This window comes from Lissotriton vulgaris, chromosome 8, assembly GCF_964263255.1.
Source record: "Lissotriton vulgaris chromosome 8, aLisVul1.2, whole genome shotgun sequence".
NCBI classification, from domain to species: Eukaryota; Metazoa; Chordata; class Amphibia; order Caudata; family Salamandridae; genus Lissotriton; species Lissotriton vulgaris.
Window position 1 is genome coordinate 1,564,391,353 of NC_141696.1, and position 25,591 is coordinate 1,564,416,943.

The 25,591-nt window shown below is 49.4% G+C and overlaps 1 protein-coding gene across 1 annotated transcript in view; it reads left to right on the top strand.

The window, feature by feature from the left end:
• WDR3 (WD repeat domain 3) overlaps window positions 1-25,591 on the top strand; it is a 180,737-nt gene that overhangs the window by 86,019 nt on the left and 69,127 nt on the right. The window contains exons 15-18 of the mRNA XM_086935837.1: window positions 2,778-2,919; window positions 9,530-9,586; window positions 10,035-10,135; window positions 20,831-20,942. Of these exons, the coding sequence (XP_086791963.1) occupies window positions 2,778-2,919; window positions 9,530-9,586; window positions 10,035-10,135; window positions 20,831-20,942 (412 nt within the window). The remainder of the gene's footprint in view (window positions 1-2,777; window positions 2,920-9,529; window positions 9,587-10,034; window positions 10,136-20,830; window positions 20,943-25,591) is intronic.

Here is a 25,591-nt window from a genome sequence, read left to right on the forward strand (position 1 = left end):
GCAGGCAAGCATGAGGAATGAATGTGTGCAGCTGAATGAGTGTGTGTTGCAGGTGTCCTAGAAGTGGGGCAGGCAAGCATGAGGAATGAATGTGTGCAGCTGAATGAGTGTGTGCTGCAGGTGTCCTAGAAGAGTGGCAGGCAAGCATGAGGAATGAGTGTGTGCAGCTGAATGAGTGTGTGCAGCTGAATGAGTGTGTGCTTCAGGTGTCCTAGAAGAAGGGCAGGCAAGCATGAGGAATGAATGTGTGCAGCTGAATGAGTGTGTGTTGCAGGTGTCCTAGAAGAGGTTCAGGCAAGCATGAGGATTGAATGTGTGCAGCTGAATGAGTGTGTGCTGCAGGTGTCCTAGAAGAGGTTCAGGCAAGCATGAGGATTGAATGTGTGCAGCTGAATGAGTGTGTGCTGCAGGTGTCTTAGAAGAGGGGCAGGCAAGCATGAGGAATGAGTGTGTGCAGCTGAATGAGTGTGTGCTGCAGGTGTCCTGAAGAGGGGCAGGCAAGCATGAGGAATGAATGTGTGCAGCTGAATGAGTGTGTGCTGCAGGTGTCCTAGAAGAGAGGCAGGCAAGCATGAGGAATGAGTGTGTGCAGCTGAATGAGTGTGTGCTGCAGGTGTCCTAGAAGAGAGGAAGGCAAGCATGAGGAATGAGTGTGTGCAGCTGAATGAGTGTGTGCTGCAGGTGTCCTAGAAGAGGGGCAGGCAAGCATGAGGAATGAGTGTGTGCAGCTGAATGAGTGTGTGCTGCAGGTGTCCTAGAAGAGAGGCAGGCAAGCATGAGGAATGAGTGTGTGCAGCTGAATGAGTGTGTGTTGCAGGTGTCCCGAAGAGGGGCAGGCAAGCATGAGGAATGAATGTGTGCAGCTGAATGAGTGTGTGTTGCAGGTGTCCTAGAAGTGGGGCAGGCAAGCATGAGGAATGAATGTGTGCAGCTGAATGAGTGTGTGCTGCAGGTGTCCTAGAAGAGTGGCAGGCAAGCATGAGGAATGAGTGTGTGCAGCTGAATGAGTGTGTGCAGCTGAATGAGTGTGTGCTTCAGGTGTCCTAGAAGAAGGGCAGGCAAGCATGAGGAATGAATGTGTGCAGCTGAATGAGTGTGTGTTGCAGGTGTCCTAGAAGAGGTTCAGGCAAGCATGAGGATTGAATGTGTGCAGCTGAATGAGTGTGTGCTGCAGGTGTCCTAGAAGAGGTTCAGGCAAGCATGAGGATTGAATGTGTGCAGCTGAATGAGTGTGTGCTGCAGGTGTCTTAGAAGAGGGGCAGGCAAGCATGAGGAATGAGTGTGTGCAGCTGAATGAGTGTGTGCTGCAGGTGTCCTGAAGAGGGGCAGGCAAGCATGAGGAATGAATGTGTGCAGCTGAATGAGTGTGTGCTGCAGGTGTCCTAGAAGAGAGGCAGGCAGGCATGAGGAATGAGTGTGTGCAGCTGAATGAGTGTGTGCTGCAGGTGTCCTAGAAGAGAGGAAGGCAAGCATGAGGAATGAGTGTGTGCAGCTGAATGAGTGTGTGCTGCAGGTGTCCTAGAAGAGGGGCAGGCAAGCATGAGGAATGAGTGTGTGGAGCTGAATGAGTGTGTGCAGCTGAATGAGTGTGTGCAGCTGAATGAGTGTGTGCTGCAGGTGTCCTAGAGGAGGGGCAGTCAAGCATGAGGAATGTGTGTGCAGCTGAATGAGTGTGTGCTGCAGGTGTACTAGAGGAGGGGCAGGCTAGCATGAAGAATGTGTGTGCAGCTGAATGAGTGTGTGCTGCAGGCGTCCTAGAAGAGGAGCATGAGGAATGAGTGTGTGCAGCTGAATGAGTGTGTGCTGCAGGTGTCCTAGAAGAGGGGCAGGCAAGCATGAGAAATTAGTGTGTGCAGCTGAATGAGTGTGTCTTGCAAGTGTTCTAGAAGAGGGGCAGGCAAGCATGAGGAATGAGTGTGTACAGCTTGAATGAGTGTGTGCTGCAGGTGTCCGAGATACAACAGTGTCTGCCCCCCACTGGGGATAGTCATTGTGCACGTCTCTGTATTGAAGCCGTGGCCAGTACCTGCTCGGTGAGCTCAGAGTGGACAAACGGGTGAGACGTCTATGTCGAGACCATTACAGCAGTGATTGGTCGCGCAGGGATGGCCAGAACCAGCAGGGCGAGGGAGGATGTGTTATCACTGCAAACTGTTCACAAGGACTCTTCTCGAAACTGGTATTCAGCTCTGAGGACTTGTCTCCAGAAGAAGACATGTTTGTGATCGTCCAGACACACAGGCTGGTGCAGCGCTTAAAAGAGACACAGCTGACAGAGAGCTTTGCCAAAACACGAGGCTGGAGGAATGCAAACCAAGCAGTAACATCATAAACAAAGCAATCCCCTAAAGGCATCTGCAGACCCAGCATCACAGCAGACCTTCAAGGGGTCTAAAGCAGAGGAGAGGGGACTGGAAACAGCAGAGTTGAGGCTGGAAACAGTGTAATGCCTTCACCAAAAAGCAGGCATGGAACAGGCAGTCTGGATCTGTTGCTGGCCACTATTTATCATGAATTTCTACGTTTATAATCTGATCTTTCACACAGGTGCATACAGAGACCACAGACGTTTCCTCTCTGGCCAGTGTCTCGTATTCTGGTTGGAGATTTAATTTTAGTTGATGACTTCTGATGTTGAGTAGCCTTGAATCAGTAGAACTCCTGTGAAGCTGCACCTGTTTCAGGCAGAGATGTCACTAGTTTGACTTTTTGTGACAAAGCGAAGGTTTTTCTCATGGTGTCTCATTGCACACGTTTGTGTTTTGATCCTTTTTCAGCCGGAGACTGTCCGTGAAGCAGACCCGTGTCCTGCAGCTGGACGAGGATGTCCTCTGCGTGCGCTTCAGCCCCAGTCAGAGACTTCTGGCCGTCTCCTTGCTGGACTGCACCGTCAAGATCTTCTATACGGATTCACTAAAGGTACAGGGAATACCGTGGGGCCTGGAGATGTTGCTGATATGTAGTACTGCCTTCACCGGTACATTTATATCAAAGATCACACCTCCATGCACCTACTAGGGCAAGAAGCCGCCAGCGAGCCCCTTAATAGGGCAGATGATGCGTATGTAGGGTGTAGCCTTACTTACTACTCCTTTGTGAGCACTGATGAGCAGTGCACTGTCTTTATTTGAGGTATATTTACAGTTGACCCCCTCTGAGGACGAGCAGGGAGTCCTGAGCCTACATGTATGTTGCATCACAACCAGCAGTGTGGACCTGCTCTCAGGCTTCACAACTAACTCAACCTTTCTTTTCATGCTATTCCTTCTTTGCTAATTTCATTTTGAAAAGGGCTTGGTTTCTAAGGTATTGTTTACTCTGCTTTTGTCATCTTGTTACATGTAGTTGGGCTATGGTTGCTAAGAAATGCAGTTAGATGCAGCTTTTCTTGGTTATAGTATTGCCTGTTGTTGTTGTGTGGAAACTGGTTTGTATGTTCGTGGTATGTGTTAAAGCGCGAGCCTAGTTGGAAGGCAGCGGAGACCTATAGAGGATAAACCAGTGTGTGATTGGAGGGATTGCTTTTTTCTAAAAGCCCAAGGGGACTGTTCCTGCATCATGGCATTGTGTTCTTTAAAGAGATGTGTTGGAGCATTGGTGGGGCGGTCCTGATGGACACATGGATGTCGTTGCTGGTTCTGATACGTAGATGGAGTTGGCACGTTGCTTTGCTCTTTCCTTTCTTGCGCATCTTTGTCTCCATTCTCCAGGTGTGGGTGTGCCAAGAGATACTAGCGATGGTGGGCTGCTCACCCAGATAAAAAGGGCACCACGTGACGGCTTTGCTTGGAGGAGCGATGCTAGCGGATACCTTTTGATGAGGTTGTTTTTGCAGGGTGAGTGAGTGGGTAAATGCAATGACTTAGACACTTGTGTGGATGTCATTCTTAGGAGGGTGAGTGCTAACTGAGTGCATTTCCCTACCTGACTCTGAAACCAAAGCGTGTGCACACAGTTTGCACTCTCACATCTACTAGGCACCGCTTTAGTGATTATACCCTCGCAACGGAGAGGTGGGCTGATGGTGCTGAGGTCTAGTCTGGCTGTCTTTGTGAGCACAAAGATACAGCAGAATCAACACAGCCGGACACAAATGTAGTGCACTTTGTGCATAAGAGAGAGAGAAAGTCAGTCCATCCTAAACTTTTCAGTGTGTGCCTATATATACCACAGGAGACCCTCACCCACCAAAGTGCCCTGCTTCATCACCCACCATCGCGGCAAGCCTCATCATTGGGTCTTCTCACCCTGTCTGTAGAGATACATTCTTTAAAAACTTTATTTGTGATTTTCATCAATGACCAACAGTTTTCATAACCATAAAATGAGCCCAGCGTAGCTTAGTATCTCAGATCGGTCAGCAGGAGGACTTTGTTCCTTCCCTACTCCATTCCACAAGTTCCTGCCCTGCTGTCCTCGCCCACCCTCTCTGTCACTCCTCCCAGTCCTTCCACCCATGCATGTCCTTCTGGGCACTCCCCTGCCGGTGAATCGCCCCTTGACCTGTGTTCGATTCACCTGGGGATTCATCAAATTAGTACCCATCTCCTCCCAGAGGTCCAGCTCTTGTTCCTCATGGTCGCCCATCCTCGCCCCACGGAGTTGACGTTCTTCAGTGACGGTCCATTCGTGTTAATCATCCCACCAGCCGGCCATCTAAGGCGGCTGAGGGAGAGGGAATGTATGGCTGTTCTTCCTTTGGCAATAACAATCCTGTGGCTCCAAGTGTATTCTGAACTTTGCTCCCCTTCTTTTTTCAGTACGGATATTTGACTGGATGGGCTCCAGAGATGGGAGCTCTTTGCAGACAGCTTTTCCTGATGTGGAAATTTGTTTATAGATGGGTGATTGTCCAACTAAAAAATTTTAAAATGATCGGCAGGTCAACAGAGACAATTTTATGAAGTTTGCCTACAGTAAGATTAAAATAAAAGTGAATTAAGGGTACTTCATTTAGTTTAATAAAGATAAAACTCAGCTCTGCCAACCTGATATAATTTGATATTGTAATTGAAATAACCTTGTTAATGTTCTTTAAAAAAAAAAATTCTTAAAAACATAAATGGAGGATGTTTGAGGACTAAAGTTGGTTTTCTCATCCTCTGGTCAACATGTTTCGGCCACTTTATCAGAAGCCCTTTATGGATATATGGGGGGGGAGACAGCAACAAGGGTTTTGGCTTGAGCGCAGTAAGGCTACGCCAATGCTATAAGAAACAAACAAATTGCCAGTATTGCGCAATTAATCGTAAGATTACAAGAAGAAATGAGTTATAAATCTCTCATTTTCAAAGACCACTCTTTCAGTCAAGATTTTATCAAATCGAATGAATTTATTTTTAAATATTTACTTACTTTTTTTTAAATATAATGGATATATGGCCTTCCAGACCTAACAACCCTGTTACCAGTATCCTAACCCTTGTATGAGATGTCCTAAAAGCAGGGGTCTAAGGCATGGAGTGTGTGTCATATAGATGCATTTGAAAGTGCTCACAGAACTGACATGAACCAGAAATTGATCTAGGAATGCTTATAATTGAACTAAATACGTCATTTACTAGTGGCACACTCGTCAAGAGTTAAAACTGTTTCACCCAGATCTCCTGTTGTCCTGGCCTTCAGATGCTGTCGGTGTGCATGGATTCAGAGCCGTTCAGAAGGGGGTGAACGGGTGCGGTTTACCTGTGCAGGATGTTTTGTGAGGCGCTTCGGCCTTGGGCTGGAAAGAGACTGCGGGTGCGAATAGTCTTGTACAGTGCAATGATGTGGCATTGAAAGCAGAATGAAAAAATATTTACCTGTGCAGGATGTTTTGTGAGGCGCTTCTACCTTGAGCTGGAAAGAGACTGCGGGTGCGAATAGTCTCGTACAGTGCAATGATGTGGCATTGAAAGCAGAATGAAAAAATGGAAATAAATACACCTTGGGACGGGCCCTGTTGTATCTGGTTCTTGCTGTAAATGGAGTCTAGGCTGTCACTGAGGGCAGAGCATTATGACAACCCTTGCAGCTTTCTTGGGGCTCAATTAGAATGGATGCTGCCCAATGATGTGAATGGGCTGCTAAAGCAATGGAAAATATTTGAACAGAAATTTAGCTAATAAGAGATGCCTGCGTTGGAGGAGTGACGTTATACAGAGTTCAGTGTTTTCGTTTCTGCAACAACCGTCTCTTATAGTGAACAGCTGTTCAGCCCATGAATTGTGCAGGAGCAGACGTGTGCCTTATGCACAGTTTGTTCCTTCTGTACCGCGTTTGCTTTTTATACTCTAGGCAGTGTAAACTCTGTCTGTGCTTCTAATGCAGTATAATCTTTATATAGTATATGTAGGAAGGTACCTCCTGACTATGGTTGCCCCCAACTTTTTTGCCCTGTGTTTTAGCTGGTTTTTGACATAGTCGACCTGGGGCCCTGCCAATCAGGACCCCAGGCCTACTGCTCTCTCTGTAAAATGGATTCCATGTACCTTAGGTACATTTCCAATTGGTACTGGGCCACCTTATCAGACCCTGTACCTCAGGGCATAGGTGTACCCAGGGCTGCCAGGGGCTGCAGCATGTATTATGCCACCCCTGGCTGGCCTCCTAAATTTGACACAACTGGCTGCATGACAGCTGGGGCAAAGTCGTGTAATCACCCTTTGCTGTAGGTGTAGTATACCTATACCTAACCCTAAAATGGGCACACAGATTCCTATCAGTCACTCCTATGGCAGGCCTTGACAATCCTGAAGGCAGAGTGCTTGGAATCGTGTGAGATGGTGCTCTGGCATGAGCTGAGCCTGTCTGCAGCTTGCGGAATCAAGTCCTAATAGCTGTTCCATGATATCGCATACCATATACTCTTAAGTGCATTATAATCCTCGCGGTTAAATGCTATCTTTGGTATTGCTTTATCAAAACATGTCGAGTAAGGTGTCATACGAATTTGAATACTAACCCCTCGCCAATTCTGGCGACGGGGTTAGCATTCCACCCTTCTAGAGGGACACGACATGTATGTAATTGTGAACCCCGGTTAAAGTTAAACGAAGCCTCAGCTCCACAAAATGGATGCTGCCACCACAGACACGAGTCTGACCCCCTGCAGCTGGGAGTCCTTCCAGCGAGGGGAGCCTGGACAAAGGGTTTCCTGTCAGGGGCGGTGCTAGCACCGTCCCAGACATGGTTTTTTTGTATCCTGGGTAGGCAGGGCTTTTCAGGAAGGTGACTGCTGAGTGGCACCCCGGTGCTCACTACGCATAGGCCAGTCAGAACCAGTTCCAGGGGCACACCAGCCCCTGGCCTGGGGAAGTCCGGCATGGCAGAGGGGTGTAACCACCCCCCTCCTAGTCCCACCCATAGGCAGGACCTAGTCACCGGGTCAGCCCCTTTTTTAGTATAAAGATGGGAGCGGGCCCCCTGTTCAAATTAGATCATCTTTGGAATCAAGACACGACTTTCTTCGAAAGGACTTCAAGATTTCTTCTTCAAGATTCTCCCTTGTGGCTAAGGAGTAGTCACCCTGCATCCGCAGGCACCATCCTAAAGAACACTGCGGTCTGCTGCAAGTCCTTCATCACGAATCCGACGACCCAGCTCGACGAGACCCGGCTTCCCTGGCACCTCTGACCTCTACTCACCTCTACAGCAAAGCTGAGAACCGTGAGTGCGACGAGACCTCGAGGGACCGACGATCGTCAAGACTGCACGACTTCTTTGTACCAAGCCCACCGAGTCTTCCACTGGTGAGTGCTTTGGGGTCCGAGAAGCCCCAACCCTGAGCAGCTCCAGCTCCGAAGATCAGCCCTCCAGCATCTCCACGATCTGCGTGGGGCCCTTCTACTTTTGCGTGCTCACCGCGCTGTGTGGCTACTAGCCGGCTGGCTTGTGGCCTTCTTCACGACGCCCGACGACATCACTGCTGCTGGTCTGGTTGCTCCAGACTGGCCCTTGCTTCCTTCTTCAAGAGAGGCACCCCGGACTCTCCTGGTCCACTCCAGACGCCATTTTAGGTCCACCGCGTGGGCTTGAATTTGCCAAGGCTTTGTTGCCCAATCCTGGGTCCAGCGACGCCGACAGCTTCATCCATCGTGGGACAGCTCGCTCCTCCATCCTGGTCGCCGACAACGTCTCCTGGTCCATGAGATCTGCGAGCACAGCGTCACCCACTCACCTAGTCGAGGTGACTACCATCCGGTGCCCTCCTGGTGCCACCTGACTACTGGCTAGTAGTCTCGAACTTGGTCCCCTCTGCTTTCAGGTGTCATCTTCCTTCGATCCAGGCTTGGATCCATCGAACTTTCTTCACTGGTCGCCTGCCAGCAACTTCTTTCTTCCAGGCTCCTGGTCCGGCAACGAGGATTCCCGACGTCTTTTGAGTCCTATGCAGCTGCAGCCCCTGGGCTAGGTAACTTCGGCATTTCGGTGCCCCAGCATAGCCTCACTATCCAAGGGTCAGGATCCACTTTCGGTTTCTCCCTACCAGGTCGGGTTCGCCCGAGAACACTAACTTTGCAATTTCTAGCTACCATAGACTTTGTCCCGCATCTCGCGTGAGAGTGCACACACTGCACCCGAGTCCCCTGGGTCTCCTAGAAGTAATCTAACGATTCTATAGTCAAGTCCTAGCGATTCCAAAGCCTATTAGTACTGTACTTACCTGCTAGTAATTTCGCATTCCACTTTCAGAGTATATGGTTTTCCGTGCCCCTCGGGCATTTGTATATACTGTGCTAACTTAAGTATTTTTGTAAGAGTTTTGGTTTGTGCTTAGTACCCTGTCCTCATAAAGAGTACAGGGCTGTTGTGATTCTTAATAAATAACTGTTTATTTTCATAACACTTGTGTGGTGTCCTTTCACTTGGTGTTCAAGGGGTATATGTGTGGTATAACAGCTGGCTTAACACGCCCTCTCGAGTCTTTAGCCTTAGACTGCTCGTATCCACGCTACTAGGATAGCTGGTCTATAAGGTTGACTTACAACCAATCATCAATAAGGGTTGTTGGACTGATACATAGTGATCACTAGAATAGTGAGCACTGCATATCAGGCCACCTTCTCACAGTATATTTTCCACTCCTGGTCCCTCCTTTGCCATCACTTCCTCTCCTCTGCGCTTCCGCCCAGTAACCCTCCCCTTTCTCAGCATCTTGCCTCACCACGACCCATTCAGGACCCAACCGAACTGGACTTTCCTCTCGTGTATATATATGATTGTTTTTCTTCCATCCTATTCTGTGCTAGCGTAAGCCTGTCTTCTCGTGTATGTACAGTTTGCTGATACACCAGGGTTGAGTGCGTTGCATAAGAACACAAAAATAAATGCTGTGCAACGGGTGTGTGGTAGCAGGTGAAGAAAACCCTTAAACAATTGCCTCATAGCCAAAGACACAGAGGGAAGGTCCTATCTATGTTCAGTATTTATCAAATCTCTGTCCCTGTGACTGCTTGATTCTGACACCGATGGGTTCCTTTCTTACCACTAAGGTGAGTCCTGCTTGGCAGCTCTGATAAGACTGGTGAATCCTCTCTTTCCTTTGCAGTTCTTTCTCTCGCTCTACGGACACAAGCTCCCCGTCCTCTGCATGGACATATCCCACGTAAGTCATCAACTGATCTCTTAAAAGTAGTACTGTGTGTACTTAAACTTGTCCTGTTAAGTGATATATTGTGTTTAATTATTAGTTCTGATGTAAATGCTGAGTTAGAAAGGGATTCCTTCACATGTTGTTACTTTACTCTCACCCCGTAAAAAGGAATATGGATTTTTAGAAATGTTTCTTGAAAGCCTAGATTTTGATTCTGTGCATATAATCTTTGCATTGTGGTGAGAATGTCCACTGAGATTGTCACTGTATATGTTTTTTATTAGAGGGGATTATATTTGTGTGGGTAGTTTTCATATTTTATTGCCATCTTTGATTTTTTCTTGTCTTGTTTATGCAGTTAGTTCTCTGAGGTGTTTCATCTGACAAACCCATGAGTTCAGTTTACTAACCGTTTCAGTGCAAGGTCTGATTCTGTGTCGTGATGCGTTTCTTCACACAGGACAGCGCCCTGATTGCCACCGGCTCTGCGGACAGAAATGTCAAGATCTGGGGGCTGGACTTTGGGGATTGCCACCGCTCCCTCTTCGCTCACGAGGACAGGTGAGAAGCCAGCAGCGACTCTGCTCATGGGCTGAACTTCATACCGTCTTACCCTCACTGACCCAATACAGACTGGATCTAACCCTAGTCCTGACTCCCCTTCTCTAGGTAGCTGGCGCTGCATATGGTATACCACTGGGTGGTTACACTGTGCAACGAGTCCAGAGATTCCCCTAGAAGTGCACAGGGCTCGATGTAAACCCAAAGTGCCCCATAAGAGGTGCTGTGGGTGAGCAGCCTTAGGCCTAACACAGAGGAGTGCAAGACATTTGTTGTGCACACATTGACTAATAAATGACCCACAACTCAGAAAGGAGATTCACACCAATTTTTGAAAAAAAAGCTTATTTCAAGATTTATTTTAAGACCAAGAAATGCATGAAAAGGTAAGTACGTTTTTTAATAAGAATACTTTACCTTTTAACAAGTGGCCACTTGTTAACTTTTGGGAGAAAAAAGAATGCAGTTATTCAGGTTAGTACACAACTTACATATCCAGTCTTTCAGGACAATACCAGGCAAGGTTCAAATTGGTACCGAGAATGCACCACCATCATCAGAGGGGCCACCAGTTGCAGAGGTCAAATTTGGGGTCAGGCACCCAATGGTAACACATTGAGACTGGGGTTATTGAAGATGCACTGCTCACAGGTGAGTAAACCAGTGTCAGGGTCAATCTCCTGGAGTTAAGGTAACTACAGAGGGGGCTACAAGGCAGCACCAAACTTACACCCCCAGCTGCATAGGGGTGGTGGGTGCAGAGTGCCAACACAGCTTTGGCCGCCCAATGCAATTCAATGGGGGGAGATCAGTTTTGGAAAGGGCTGCAGGCTTGGGACAGGAGCATGCCCGAAGAAATCCCACAGCTTCCCAGGTAAGTAGAGATGCTAGGGGAAGAAGGGACACCGATAATTGTGGTCCCCAAGGCACAGGGGCGTCAGGTGCAGGGGTATCCTAAGATGTTGGAAAAGTCTTACCTGACAGGTTTCGTCCATGGTAGTCTTCGAGCTGAGGCTGCAGGCGTCGAGGTGGAGTCCAGCAGAGATCAGCTCATGGTGGACTTGGAACCTATGCAGGACCAGTGGGCCACTTGGACTAAGGCTTTGGGCATCGGGTCCAGAGTGGGTCCAGTGGTGGTTTTGCGGTTCCTCATGGTTGAGCTCCTTTTCATTAAAGTTGTTTGGTTCTGGACATATCCACTGTCTGCACAAGATCTTGATCTTTATCGAATGCAGGCATTCCTCCCAAGGCTTTGGACGTTGCTGGGCTGCAGGACAGATCGTCTTTTGGCAAAGGATCGTCAAGTGCTGCAGACAGGCCTGTAGGGCTGGTGCAGAGTCAGCGGGTGTCTGCAGTCTTCTCTGCTGGTGCAATGCTGTAGTGTCTGGCTCTTCTTAGGTCATAAGGATTCTGATTTCAGGATCTGGGAGAGCCACCTAAATATGAAATTTAGGGGCATTACAGGGTAGTAGCAGGTATGGAACTAATGGGTTCCATACCTGGGGTGTCTACACCCTCTAATATGCCACCCTCCTGTGGGAGGGGGCATTGCCCTAGCCCTGATTGGATAGGTCCCACCATCTTCAAGATTGTGGGCACTGAAAAAAGTGCTTTCCTTCACCTCCTAGCACCTGAGGGGTGGAGTTGGCGAAGGGGGGCACACCTCCTATTCCCACTTGTTTTTCCCACTGGTTCTTCCACTAAAAGTGGGAGTTTGAGCCAAGGGGCGGCCATCAGCTGCTAGCAGCAGAGGCTGGGGTCACATTGTAAAGGCGGCAAGGACTTTGAAGCTTCCCTCTCGAGCACTGTGCCCATCCTGGGGCAAGAGGTGTGGTCCCTCCGCCCAGGATGTGGTTTGTTTCTGGCCTCAGAGAGCAGGGGCTCTCGACTCAGGGGTCCAGAAACATGTCTGGTGGTGGCAGGCTGACTAACGCCAGTCGGGAACACACCAGGGTCGGCAGGTTTTCAAGGGGCACTTCTGAGGTTCCCTCTGGGTACTTTTTTCAATAAACCCTACACTGGCATTCGTGTAGGTGTTTTGAGAGGAGTTGTTTGGTACCAAACACTCCTGTGTTCAGGGAAGCCATCATGGTGCTGTGGAACACCAGTTGTTGATTTATCATCCATGTACTCTGATTACACTGGTACTTATAACATTAGGGAATAGACTTAGACATTGTAGGGGTATATCTGCTCATGCAGATATGCCCACAACTGGGATATAGTGCAGCCAGCCTTAGGTCTAGGAAAGCCTGCTAGAGGGGCGACTTACGCGTACCTTAGGTAATGCTGCCTTGGCATGGCACACAGACAGTGTGCCATGTCGACTTTGTCTTTTTTGTCTGCACCAGGGCATGTCGGCTGAAGTGGCAGTTTTGATGTCCTAGGTGGGGGTTTCTTCAATGCCAATGACCTAAGTACCCAGGTACCATTTACTAGGGTCTTACAGGGGCTCTGAATTGCCAAACGTGGTGCCGTTTTAGGGAAGAAGCACTGGCACAGGGGACCTGGTTCACATGGACCTTGTGCACTTACAACTGAAACCACATCATTTTCCAGGTTTTGTAAGTGAAAAGTATTTTTATTTAAAATGTTTTTACCTTTTAACATATCTTGGTATTAAAATAAATCTTGAAAGAAACCTATTTTTATAAAATTAGTGTAGAGTCGTCTGTTTATTGGTCAATGTTGTGCAATAAATGTCTTGCACTCGTCTGTGTTAGGCCTAAGACTGCTCGCCCCCTCTAGCTAAAATAGAGCACTTTCAATTTGCCTTGAGCCCTGTTCACTTCTGGGGCAATCTCTGGACTCTGTGCACAATATAACCACTCAGGGGTATATCATCTAAAGTACCAGCTTCCTGCAGTTTTTGAGGGTATTGTCTCAGGTAACAGGGGTACTACCTTTTTCGGGGTCTTATCTGAATACGGGCCAGTGCTAGTCTAGAGGTTTGATGGGTGGGAATAGAGTTTATGGTTGGCATCCGAGTTGACTGGGGGTGAGTGTTTGATTTGCTCTAACGCTCCGTCCATCATCCCCTTTTGTTTCGCTTTGTTCGCCCTTAGTTGGCAGGGTATGCCCAGATGTGGGTCCCTTGCTCACTTTGCCACTAAATTCAAGCTAGCCTGGTTGATGACGGCTGATTAGCCAGAAACCGGTCCCAGGGAAGACATGGCTTGGCAGTTCGGGCTGGACTGTTCCCATGGGGCACAAAGTCACACTGATTTGCATATGGCCATGTCTGAACTTGGGTGGCGGAGTGAGCTAAAGAATGGTGATGGATTAAACCCAGATCAGTTGACTGGGGGTGAGTGTTTGATTTGCTCTAACGCTCCGTCCATCATCCCCTTTTGTTTCGCTTTGGCATCCGATCATGCCTTCAGATGCCAAACTCTACTTGTATCCAGCAGAATGATTCTTTAAACCTCTGAGTGCAGCGCCAATGAACACAATATAAACAGGAGTGGGTATCCAGGGAAAAGCTGGCCTATTTTAAGTTAACCCCACGGGAGAAGGAAAAGGCTCCAGAGATTGGGGTTCGTTGGAGGTGTCTTGTTTTCATCAGTGTAGGTGATTAGAAGGCTGAGCTTTCAGTCTTTTGCGAGTGTGAGTGCTTTGGAAGATCAGTGATCTGGGTCATGTTTGTACAAAGATTATTTGACACTGGAGAATTTTGGTGCGAGAAATTTGTCTCCTCTCCCTTGAATATTCTTTCTCACCACACCAAACGTTGTGAAAATTTTGCAAGTTGATATAGAGGGCCAGTTCCTACTTGTGTTGTGGGTAGGACGTCTGTCTTACAATGAGGGACAGAGTTTCCTGTGTAACCTATGGACAACAGGCGTGTGTCCAGTAGAGGTCTGGCTATCGAGAAACAGTGCAGATCTTCTAAAGCTTCTTTAATGTCTTCTCAGCTCATGTGCAGTGTGAAAGCTCCGTCAGTAGCTTTTATTTGTATGCATTGTAACGTGAATGAGAGAAGTGTTTTTATCCAGTATTTGGGTGTCTTTCATAGATTCACATGCCTGAATCATTCCCCGTCGCCGAGACGGGAGCCTCCGGTACATAAAAAAGTAATGTCCTATAGACATACATAGAGAAAATAGGCCTAAGGGCTTCCCCTTAGTAGCCTTACCTCGTCCTTATGTAAAAAGGACCAAACTCTCACAGTTAGCCAATCAGCTCCGACCTCCCTCTAGAACCTTCCTGGGAGGAGCCTCAGTCCCTCAGATTTTCTACCGCACGTTGTGCTAGGGAGTCTCCAGCCTGAGCTCTCCTCAGGTTTTTCTTCGAAATCATCAAACTTTCTTTGAAAGTGCTTCGATCTCAAATCTTCAATACACTGCTTCACTACACTGTTCTTACAGTACGTGTTGCCCTTCCGCTGCCTTATTCCATGTCGGAATCGCAGAAAAAGGCCTCTTCCATGTCGGAATCGCAGAAGAAAGCTCTTTTCAGGGCCTGCTCTTCATGCGGGAAGAAACGGATTCATGCGGATGATAAGCACGATCTGTGCTTGTATTGCCTGTACCCTGACCACTTCTCTGACAAATGCTGGGTGTGTAGAGCCTTCCCTAAAAAGACTGTGAAGGATAGAGAGGCTCGCCTTCTCGCATGGCTCGACAGGCTTAAGGACAGAGACACTCTGGAATCTTCACAAGGCAGTGTTTCCCGGTCCTCGGAAGTCTCTAAAAAGAGGCCCAGGGTACATTCCCCTGGCCATGCAGACGCTCCTCCTAAGAAGGCACACAAGAAGTCTTCAGAGGCAAAATCTACGACATCTTCAGTGTCTGTTCGAGACGATCAAACTTTCAAAAAGCCTGCTCCGTCTACCACTAGACATGCCCAGAGGACTACCTCGGTCACGACCACCGTGTCGACGACGTCAGCGTCGTCGCCCTCAGCGGCGGCAACCACGACTACATCCTCGTCCTCAGGTAGACCTGTTTCCTCTATCATTTTACTGAAGTCATCGTCGAAGACGAAGACCTTATCAACGACGGAGTCCCCGCCGACGACGTCAGCGTTGACGAGCCCATCGTCGTCAAAATCGCTACCGAAGAACACACCGTCGACAAAAAAGACGTCGACGGGAAGTTCGAACATGAAGCCGTCGATGCCGAAGACGCCAGTTCCAACGGTGGTGTCGACGAAGGCACCGATACCGGGCTCGCCGTCCATTTGTGCATCGACGTCGAAATCGTCACCCACGACGAAGGTGCCGTCGACTACCCCGTCCTCGGTCAGGTCGTCGTTGACGACAGAGGCTCCGTCCACGGGCGAATCGTCGACGGAGGCGGCACTGACGGCGCCATGGAAGAAATCCAAGCTAGTCGAGGTGTCTGCCCTCTCGTTAACACCGTCAACGGCTCCCTCCACCGCGGCAAGATTACAGGCCACGTCTGGCAAAATTACCAGGGCGCAGATCACCCCGGAATCGACGTCTCCGAGCAGAGTGGAAAAGCAGCCACCTCAGGAAATCTTCCAAAGTGAAGAGTCTGAAGGGGAAGACCAGCCAGGTCCCGCTACCTCTATCTCGGACCTTAACGTCAAATGCCAGAGTACTGACGAAGAGCAGGAGGAGTTCACTTATCAGGAACACTCCGTCCATGCTAGTGTCCGCACGGAGGTCACCCCAATGATATGCCTGCCGGCGACCCTTGTCAATGATCTGCGGTACCTAGTGCAAGACTACAAACAACGCTTCCCGGATGCAGACAGTGGGATTCAGACGCCTGTCACAAGTGCCCCGGCGTCCGCCCCAAATCACCCTCCCGCCCAAGGCGGACGCGAACAGATCCGGCCTCAGGTGGTGAGACCCCGTGACAAGGTCCAACCTCAGGCGGAGGAATCCTCGGAAGAAGAGGAAGAAGAGGAAGAATTAGAAGAAGGAGAGGTCCAAGACGTCCACTCAGACCAGCATGACGAAGATGAATATGTAGCGTCCTCCCCAGCTTCGTCGTCTCCGGCTTCGCCGCACCCACGCCAAGCGGACTCGATGCCAACGGACATTGGCGGCTTTCACAAACTGGTGGACAGGGCGGCTAAGAGGTTTCATATGGTCGTTGAATCAACTGAAACGGAATGCTTTTTGCATGACTTCAAAGAGCACAGCCAAAAATCGGCTAAATCTATTCCGATTATTGAGTTTCTATGGGACCAGGGCAAGAAATTGATGCTAACGCCCGCTTCTGTGCCCGCGGTGGTGCCACGCCTGGACAAGAAATATAAAGCCCCACAAACGGCGGCGGCTTGCCTCAACGCCCACCCTAAACCGGATTCGGTGGTGACTCAGGCGGCCCAGAAACACTCTCGCAACCCATCCTTCCCGCTGTCCGCACCTCCTGACAAGGAAGGCAGGAAACTGGACACGATTGGAAAGAGGTTCACGACTACGTCTGCAATGACAATCAAAGTGTCCAACTCCATCGCCCTACTGGGGTGCTACAATCGCCAACTCTGGGAGGACATTGCCCCTTACGTACAGGAACTGCCCGACGCAGTCCAGAGCGAGGTCAAGGCACTCCTTGTGGAAGGTCAGAATTCCGCGGCAGAGATAATCGACTGTGCTATTGACGCGGCAATGACTGGGTTCCGTCAGCTCGCTGGGGCTGCGGTTCTCCGCCGTCAGGGCTGGCTAAAAGCTACATCTTTCCGCCAGGAGGTTCAATCAAAGGTGCTGGACATGCCCTTCGACGGCCAGCATCTTTTTGGTGAAAAAATCGATGAGGCGCTGCAGGCCATAAAGAAAGATACCGATACCGCCAGGGCACTGGGCACCCTGCAGTCACGAAACCAGTCCTTTCGGGGCGGCCGCTCAAGAGGTCTGTCCTCCTATAGGGGTTCCTACCAGAACAGGTCCTCTTACTCGTACAATAACAGAAATCAGTTCCAGCACAGGCAGCAACAGGGTAGACAATCTTCCTGTGGCAGATCTACCTTCAGAGGCAAAAATACCAAGAAGGGCGCTGGCGGCCGCCAGTGACCGATTACTCCAGCCAGTCCCACCACCGTCTCCATCCTTTCAAATTGGAGGAAAACTGACCCATTTCCTCACCAATTGGCAACAAATTACCACGGACCGGTGGGTCCTGCAAATGATACGGTTTGGACATTCTCTCGAATTCACAAACATCCCTCCCAATACGCCTCCCCTGAGACGGAAGCACAGGTACCTACGCCTCCTTCTCCAGGAACTGTCCGTCATGCTACACAAAGGAGCAATCGAAAGGGTTCCAGCATCCTTGGAGGGGACGGGATTTTATTCCCACTTCTTCCTTGTGCGACAGAAGGAAGACAAGTGGAGACCCATCTTGGACCTGCGGGCGCTCAACACCTTCCTACGGAGCCAGTCATTCAGGATGGTGACAATCCAGGAAATCCTGGGCGCACTGGAAAAGGGAGATTTCATGACTTCCCTGGACCTCCAGGACGCCTACTACCACATCCCCATCCTCAAGCGTCACAGAAAGTTCCTGAGGTTCGAGGTGGCAGGCAGACATTATCAGTTCAAGGTCCTGCCGTTTGGCCTAAAGTCCGCGCCGCGGATTTTCACAAAGTGCCTTGCACCGGTGGCGGCTTTTCTACGTCAGCTCGGTCACCAAGTCTTCCCCTACCTCGACGACTGGCTGGTAAAGGCACCCTCACCCGAAGGCGCAGCCGAGTCCTCCAACGCCTGCACCACTCTTTTTCAACAGCTGGGATTGACCCTAAATCTCAAAAAATCCTACACTACTCCGATGACAAGGATTACCTTCCTCGGGGCTACCTTGGACACGGAGTGCGCAAGGGCCTTCCCCTCAAAGGAAAGAACGGACAAGATTCTGTCCCTGGCCACGGCTGTGGCAGCAAAGACACGCCTCAAAGTCCGGACTTACACCTCCTTACTAGGAATGATGTCTTCCTGCATACTCCTCATCCCTCACTGCAGGCTCAGGATGCGCCCCTTGCAGGAGGCTCTCACGAGCCAATGGACTCAGAGTACTGGCTCGTTCGAAGACATTGTAAGGATAACGCCAAAGATTTCCAAAAGTCTGCCATGGTGGAGACATCGAAAGAATCTAACGGCAGGCTTGCCGTTTCTCCTTCCGGCGGCGCCCCTGGTAATAACGACGGATGCCTCCCTGGAGGGCTGGGGCGCTGTTCTCCAGGACCTTCGGATCAACGGCAAGTGGGAGGATCAGGAGAAACTGCTCCACATAAACCTTTTAGATCTGAGGGCGGTCTATCTTGCTCTGCAAGCCTTCCTGCCACGCATCCAGAACTCCCCGGTGCTCGTCAAGACAGACAACACCACGACGATGCACTATCTAAACAAACAGGGGGGAACGCGGTCGCTCTCTCTATCACGCGAATCTCAGAAAATCTGGAACTGGCTGGTGTTGCACAGCATCTCGCTCAAAGCGGAATATGTTCCCGGAAAGGACAATACCATCGCGGACGCCCTCAGCAGACAGACATCCCTCTCCCACGAGTGGGAAATGAACGACGACACTCTGGCTCACATCTTCTCTCAGTGGGGTGTCCCGAAAATCGACCTGTTCGCCACCAGGGGGAACGCCAAATGCCCAAGCTACGCAAGCTGGCATCCCCAACAGGGGTCGCTGGGAAATGCTTTTTCCATCGGTTGGTTCAGCGTGTTTGCGTATGCTTTTCCTCCGTTTCCGATGATCCCGAGGCTCCTCCGGAAGATGAAAGCGGAGCCCTGCACCCTGATCCTGATTGCTCCGTTCTGGCCGAGACAACACTGGTTCTCGGATCTGCTTCGCCTCTCCATCAGGCCTCCGATTCGCCTGAAGCAGCACCCGAACCTCATAACGATGTCCGACGGACAGGTACAGCACCCGAGCCTCCACTCGCTCAAGTTATCGGCCTGGCTCCTGAGCACAGAGAGTTCTGTGACCTAGATATCCCGCAGGACTGCAGGGAGGTTCTAGCGAAAGCGAGGGCAGGTAGTACGAACAAAACCTACTCCCTCAAGTGGAAACGGTTCTGCATTTGGTGCTCGGCCAGGGCCTGCGGCCGCTTGAAGTCACCCCTGAACAGATACTGCCATACCTCCTACATCTGGCGCAGTCAGGATTAGCACACGCTTCCATTAAGGTTCACCTGGCAGCCATCTCTAGGTTCACCAGAACTTTTACAGGCCCTTCCCTGTGGTCAAGTAGGCTGGTCAAGCAATTCCTGAAGGGGCTCTACAGATCCTTTCCGAGGCCTCGGAAGGTCCCTCCGACCTGGCAACTGAATCTGGTACTCAACCAGCTCATGAGACATCCGTTTGAACCCATTCATCGGGCGTCTATCAAACACCTCTCTTGGAAAACGGCGCTCTTGCTCGCTCTGACATCGGCCAGGAGAGTTAGCGAGCTACAAGCATTATCCATTCAGGAACCATATCTGCAATTCGGACAGGACAGGGTGGTACTGAGACCGAACCCTAAATTTATACCCATGGTGCCTTCGGACTTTCATCTGAATGAACCGATTGTCCTTAAGTCCTTCTTTGCGAACCCTTCCACGGCGGCGGAAAGGGCGCTGCATTCTTTGGATCTCAAACGATGCCTAAAGTTCTACTTGGATAAAACCAAGGATCTCAGAAAGTCTACACAACTGTTCGTGGCATACAGCAGCCCAAGAACGGGCCTGCCTCTTACGAAACAGAGTATCTCCAGATGGATCTCCTCGGCGATTGCATTCTGCCACGACCAGGCCGGACGGCCTTTGACTGATCGTGTTACTGCTCATTCCACAAGGGCGATGTCCACGTCAGCGGCGCTATTCGCTGGAGTGCCAATCTTGGACATATGCCAGGCGGCGACCTGGAAGTCTCCGCACACTTTCTCCAGGCACTACTGCCTGGATTCAGAGCTTCAGAAGGATGCGGCAGTGGGCCAGGCGGTGCTACGCCATCTCTTTCAGTGAGGTGAGCCTTCCTACATCCCGCCATCCAGGTATGCACATTCTTATGTTTCTGCTTACGCTGTTTTTTACCATGTTGTTGATGATCTGTGTATTGTCTGACATGTCTGCAGAACTACTTGCTTACGATTGTGCATATATAATTGCTGGCTACTCTGATTCAGGCATGTGAATCTATGAAAGACACCCAAATACTGGATAAGAAATGCGTTACTTACCTGTAACAGCAGTTATCCAGTATTGGTGTCTTTCATAGATTCACATGCAACCCTCCCACCTCCCCTGGAAGGGCTCACATCCCTCTCTAACAATATTACGCCAACCTAGCTGGGTACGTACGAAAATCTGAGGGACTGAGGCTCCTCCCAGGAAGGTTCTAGAGGGAGGTCGGAGCTGATTGGCTAACTGTGAGAGTTTGGTCCTTTTTACATAAGGACGAGGTAAGGCTACTAAGGGGAAGCCCTTAGGCCTATTTTCTCTATGTATGTCTATAGGACATTACTTTTTTATGTACCGGAGGCTCCCGTCTCGGCGACGGGGAATGATTCAGGCATGTGAATCTATGAAAGACACCAATACTGGATAACTGCTGTTACAGGTAAGTAACGCATTTCTTATAGCGTGTGTCAAGAAATAGAGATGTTTCTACATAACCTCTGCTTATGCTGTACCTGTTGTAGTCATGGAACTGTTTTTGAGTACGAGGATACGTTTACTTACAGTGACTGGTGGTTTAGTGTTTGATATAACCTGGCTCTGTTTCCTTTCATCCTACAGTGTGATGTTCCTACAGTTCTCACCCAAGTCTCACCTCTTCTTCACTGCTGGAAAGGACCGTAAAATTAAGCAATGGGACGCAGACAAGTTTGAGCACATTCAGACTCTTGAGGTACGCGTGTCAGACTTGGAGAGGATGACTCGGGAGTATCCCGTGCTGAGCACATGTATTATGTGGAGAGGATAACATGGGAGTATCCTGTGCTGAGCGCATGTTATATGTCGAGTGGATGACTTGGGACTATCCGGTGCGGAGTATGCGTGTTGGACATGAAGTGGATCACTTGAGACTATCCTGTGCTGAGCACATGTATTGTATATGGAGAAGTTGACTTGGGTGTATCCTGTGCTGAACACATGTGTTGTATGTGGAGTGGATGACTTGGGACTATCCGGTGCTGAGTACGCGTGTTGGACATGAAGTGGATGACTTGAGACTATCCCATGCTGAGCAGCGCATGTGTAGTATGTGGAGAGGTTGATTTGGGAGTGTCCCGTGCTGAGCACGTGTTGTATGTGGAGTGGATGACTTGGGAGAATTCAGTGGTGAGTACACGTGTTGTATGCGGAATGAATTACTTAGGACTATCCGCTGCTTAGTACGCGTGTGGACATGAAGTGGATAACTTGAGACTATTGCGTGCTGAGCACGTGTTGTATGTGTAGTGGATGACTTGGGACTATCCGGTGCTGAGTACATGTGTTGGACATGAAGTGGATGACTTGAGACTATCCCATGCTGAGCACGTGTGGTATGTTGAGTGGATGACTTGGAAGTATCCAGTGCTCAGTACTTGTGTTGTATGTGATTGTATGACTTGGGACTATCCAGTGCAGGAGACGCGTGTTGTATGTGGAGTGGATGACTTGGGACTATCCAGTGATGAGCACATGTGTTTGATGTGCAGAGGATGACTAGGGACTATCCAGTGATGAGCACGTGTTGGATGTGGAGAGGATGACTTTGGACTATCCAGTGATGAACACATGTGTTGCACGTGGAGTAGATGACTTGGGACTATCCAGTGCTGAGATGAATGTTGCCGGCCTCTGGCAGGTTCTAGTACAGCGTGGAACATGCTAAATATGGGTGCTTCATGCAGCTTTGCATAGGGTGCTTTGGTGAGTCGGGATGTAGTGTGGAGGCTCCGGATTGCAGAGAACATGTTGTTGCTCAAGCTTCAGCGTGCTCTTTATTTAAATCAAACATGGAGGAAACTCAATTTAGAGCATGAGGTGAAGAAATAAAGTGCTAAATGTGTTAACACTTCAGGGTAAAAAAACAAGTATTTACAATGCAATAGGTCTTGCAGCATTAAAGTTTGAGTTACTGGCATTGTAAATGACAATGCTTTGCATAATTCTTTTTTTTTTATTTGCAATTGGTATATAAACATTGTTTGTGAATGGTTAGCTGTTGCTTATGCTAAGCAAAGTTGAAAGTAATATAGAGTGCTAGTCTTGCTTGTTATAAGCATGCTGATTTAAAGCGCTTTCAATAACTGTAAACAGACTTTAAAACTGGCCCCTATGTTTATATCCTTAGCAGATTTACAGGCAAAAGCATTGACCATTTTCTCAGCAATTGCTTATTGGGGTTAACAAATTGTTTCTGTATTTTTCGACGCGACATGCAGGATTCTTGCTCGGTTCGTATTGTTGACCCGAGTGGCCTCCAGGTATCGGGCGGGTCCACATTGAGGGTGGTGGTTTATGCTGGGAGAAGTTCGGGCTGAGGCTGGTCTGTAGTGGGCGTCTCCGCACATGCACCAGTCGTAGTAGTGTAGCAGGTCTGCAGGGAGTGCGCGAGAAAGCACTGCTGTCCAAACACTGACAGCGCCAAATGAAAAGTGCTTACAGGTGAGGGGTGGGATGCATGGGTGGTGGAGGGTGTGATCGAAAATACATAGGAGAGTGAATGGGCGGGGCTGAGGAGGAAAGGGATGACGCATGAAGTATATTCAGAAACATACGGGAGCAAAAAGAGCGCAAGTTGAGGCTGCTGCAAACATAAAATATCCAGGAAAATGCAATGTCTAATAAGGGATTCGACTAAAAGATATTAAAAACTCGCCGCCGCAGCCCGGCTTGAACAGGAAGCCAGGCAACCTGTGTTGGCTTTCAATAACTGTAAACAGACTTTAAAACTGGCCCCTATCTTTATATTCTTAGCAGATTTACAGGCAAAAACATTGACCATTTTCTCAGCAATTGCATATTGCGGTTAACAAATTGTTTCTGTATTTTTCGACGCGACATGCAGGATTCTTGCTCGGTTCGTATTGTTGACCCGAGTGGCCTCCAGGTATCGGGCGGGTCCACATTGAGGGTGGTGGTTTATGCTGGGAGAAGTTCGGGCTGAGGCTGGTCTGTAGTGGGCGTCTTCGCACATGCACCAGTCGTAGTAGTGTGGCTGGTCTGCAGGGAGTGCGCGAGAAAGCGCTGCTGTCCAAACACTGACAGCGCCAAATGAAAAGTGCTTACAGGTGAGGGGTGGAATGCGTGGGTGGTGGAGGGGGTGATCGGAAATACGTAGGAGAGTGAATGGACGGGGCTGAGAAGGAAAGGGATGACGCATGAAGTATATTCAAAAAGATACAGGAGCAAAAAGAGCGCAAGTCGAGGCTGCTGCAAACATAAAATATCCAGGAAAATGCAATGTCTAATAAGGGATTCGACTAAAAGATATTAAAAACTCACCGCCGCAGCCCGGCTTGAACAGGAAGCCAGGCAACCTGTGTTGGGACGGGGGCGGGGCCGCAAAAAGACAGGAAGCAGACGTTAGCCTACCCCGCACTCCTGTGCCCGTCAGCCGAAAGATTTGCGTGCCCGTCAGCCGGAAGATTTGTGTGTCAGCTAGCGGGGCTCCCGTGCTCGTGGATATCCCTGCCTGCTGCTGAGAATGACCCGCTGGCTGCCGAGGGAGAGAGGGACACGCGAAAAGAACCCGGTGAGTGGGGTGTGAGGGGGATGTGTGCGTGTGCGGGTGTGTGTGTGTGTGCGAGTGTGTCTGTGTGTGCGAGTGTCTGTGTGTGTGTCTGTGTGTGCGCTTGTGTGTGTGTATGTATGTATGCGTGCGTGCATGTGTAAAAAGAGCCCGATGACTGGTGGGGGGAGGGAAAGTGAAAGTAAGCAGCAGGCTTGCAGTGGAGACAGGAGATGTGTGTGCGCGCGTGTGTTTCAGTCTGCGCGCGGCCCGCGCCGATCCGAATCCAGAGCATGCGATTGCCCATCTCCTGTCTCCTGGGAAGCAGAGCCGGTGACAATAGGTCTCTGGCGAGACCGCGCTTTCGCGTGGTAATCGCCACGAGACCTAAAAAGTAGAGCAATCAATGTTGATAAGTTGAAGGTGAGGAGACTACAGCAGAAGAGCTTAAGGGGCAACAATATGGACGCTCACGGGTCAGAGAGATTTTCAGAATCTTAGAACTATTCTAGAGAGTTCGGATCAATCTCAGAATTAGAGGCCAATGCAGTAGTCTTGGGACATGTAACAAGAACAGAGGAAGGCCTTCAGGAGGTTCATGGCATTATCAAGTAAATTCTGAATTTCCTTATTTGATAATACGTATTGTACCTGGTCCTCAGGTTTAAAGGTCGAGATGACTCTGGGAGCGACGGTCCTAAGAGCTATTGTGATAAGTGTTGAGTACGTTCCACCTGAACAAAGTCTGCCTTTGCTGGGTTTGTTGGACACCAGTTTAAAGAATTTAGAATCCTTGTTTTCCCTCCTCTATTGTTTCAGTGGTCAGCAACTAAAACCTGAAAATAATCCCTCCCTGCTTTATGGCCCCTTGGGCAATATTACTTGAGGCTCGAGGGTTCCAGCAGTCAGTCATTATTTTCCTCGTTCAGAACAAGTGGAAGCCTTGGGGCCTTATTGGCCCTGGAGGGGCTGGTCTGGCAAGTGCTGGATGTTCTAAGGATACTCCAGCTCTTTGTACGTTTAGGTCCAGTGCCACCACGCTGTGGTTGGATGTAGTTATGTCTCAGGTGACTACTTTAACCGGTTTTCTTATTTCTAACTGAAAGAAACTGTACATAGTGATCATTTGCGACTAACTGCGCACAGAACTGAACTTCTGAGCATTGGAAGTGTGTTCTTCTTTTGCCATTGCACTCTCCTCCAGGATTTCTGCTCGTTTCTGTCCTGGGGCTCCTGATGTATCAGCACAGACCCAGCCTGACGTACCCCTGTTAGTGTCTGATTTTAGTTCCTCAGTAGCTGTCCTGTAGTATCACAGATCGTACCACGCGTAGCCTTGTCACTGAGGGCAGTGTCATGCCTTGAGTTACCTTTTTTCCATTGAGTCACCTCTTCAGAGTGTGTTCCTCAATCCTTAAGAGTTGCTTATCCCTTTCATAGCATTGTAGCCAAAGTCTTTTCTAAGGTAGTTTTTTTGAAAATGCTCAGGGATTGGTTATCTGATGAGGTTATTATTCCATGGTAAGAGGGCTTTCAATGAATTCATCCATCGATAAACAACTGTTTAGCCCTTTGGGCGATTGCCGAAAGATCTGCAGATGTTGCTTAGTGTGTATGTTGCTGCTTCAGGATTTTCTGGTCGCCTTCGATAGGATGCTTTGTGTTGCGCTGGTGGCAAAAATCTGTGCGTCGTCGATCCCTCCAGGATTACTAATCATGTTACGAGTACTCTGTAGTAATATCTGGGCTCAAGGTGTAATAGATCTGGACAGACGGCTGCAGCAAAGTATTCCAGTTTCTAATATCCTAAAGCAAGGGCGTGTCTTGACCACCTC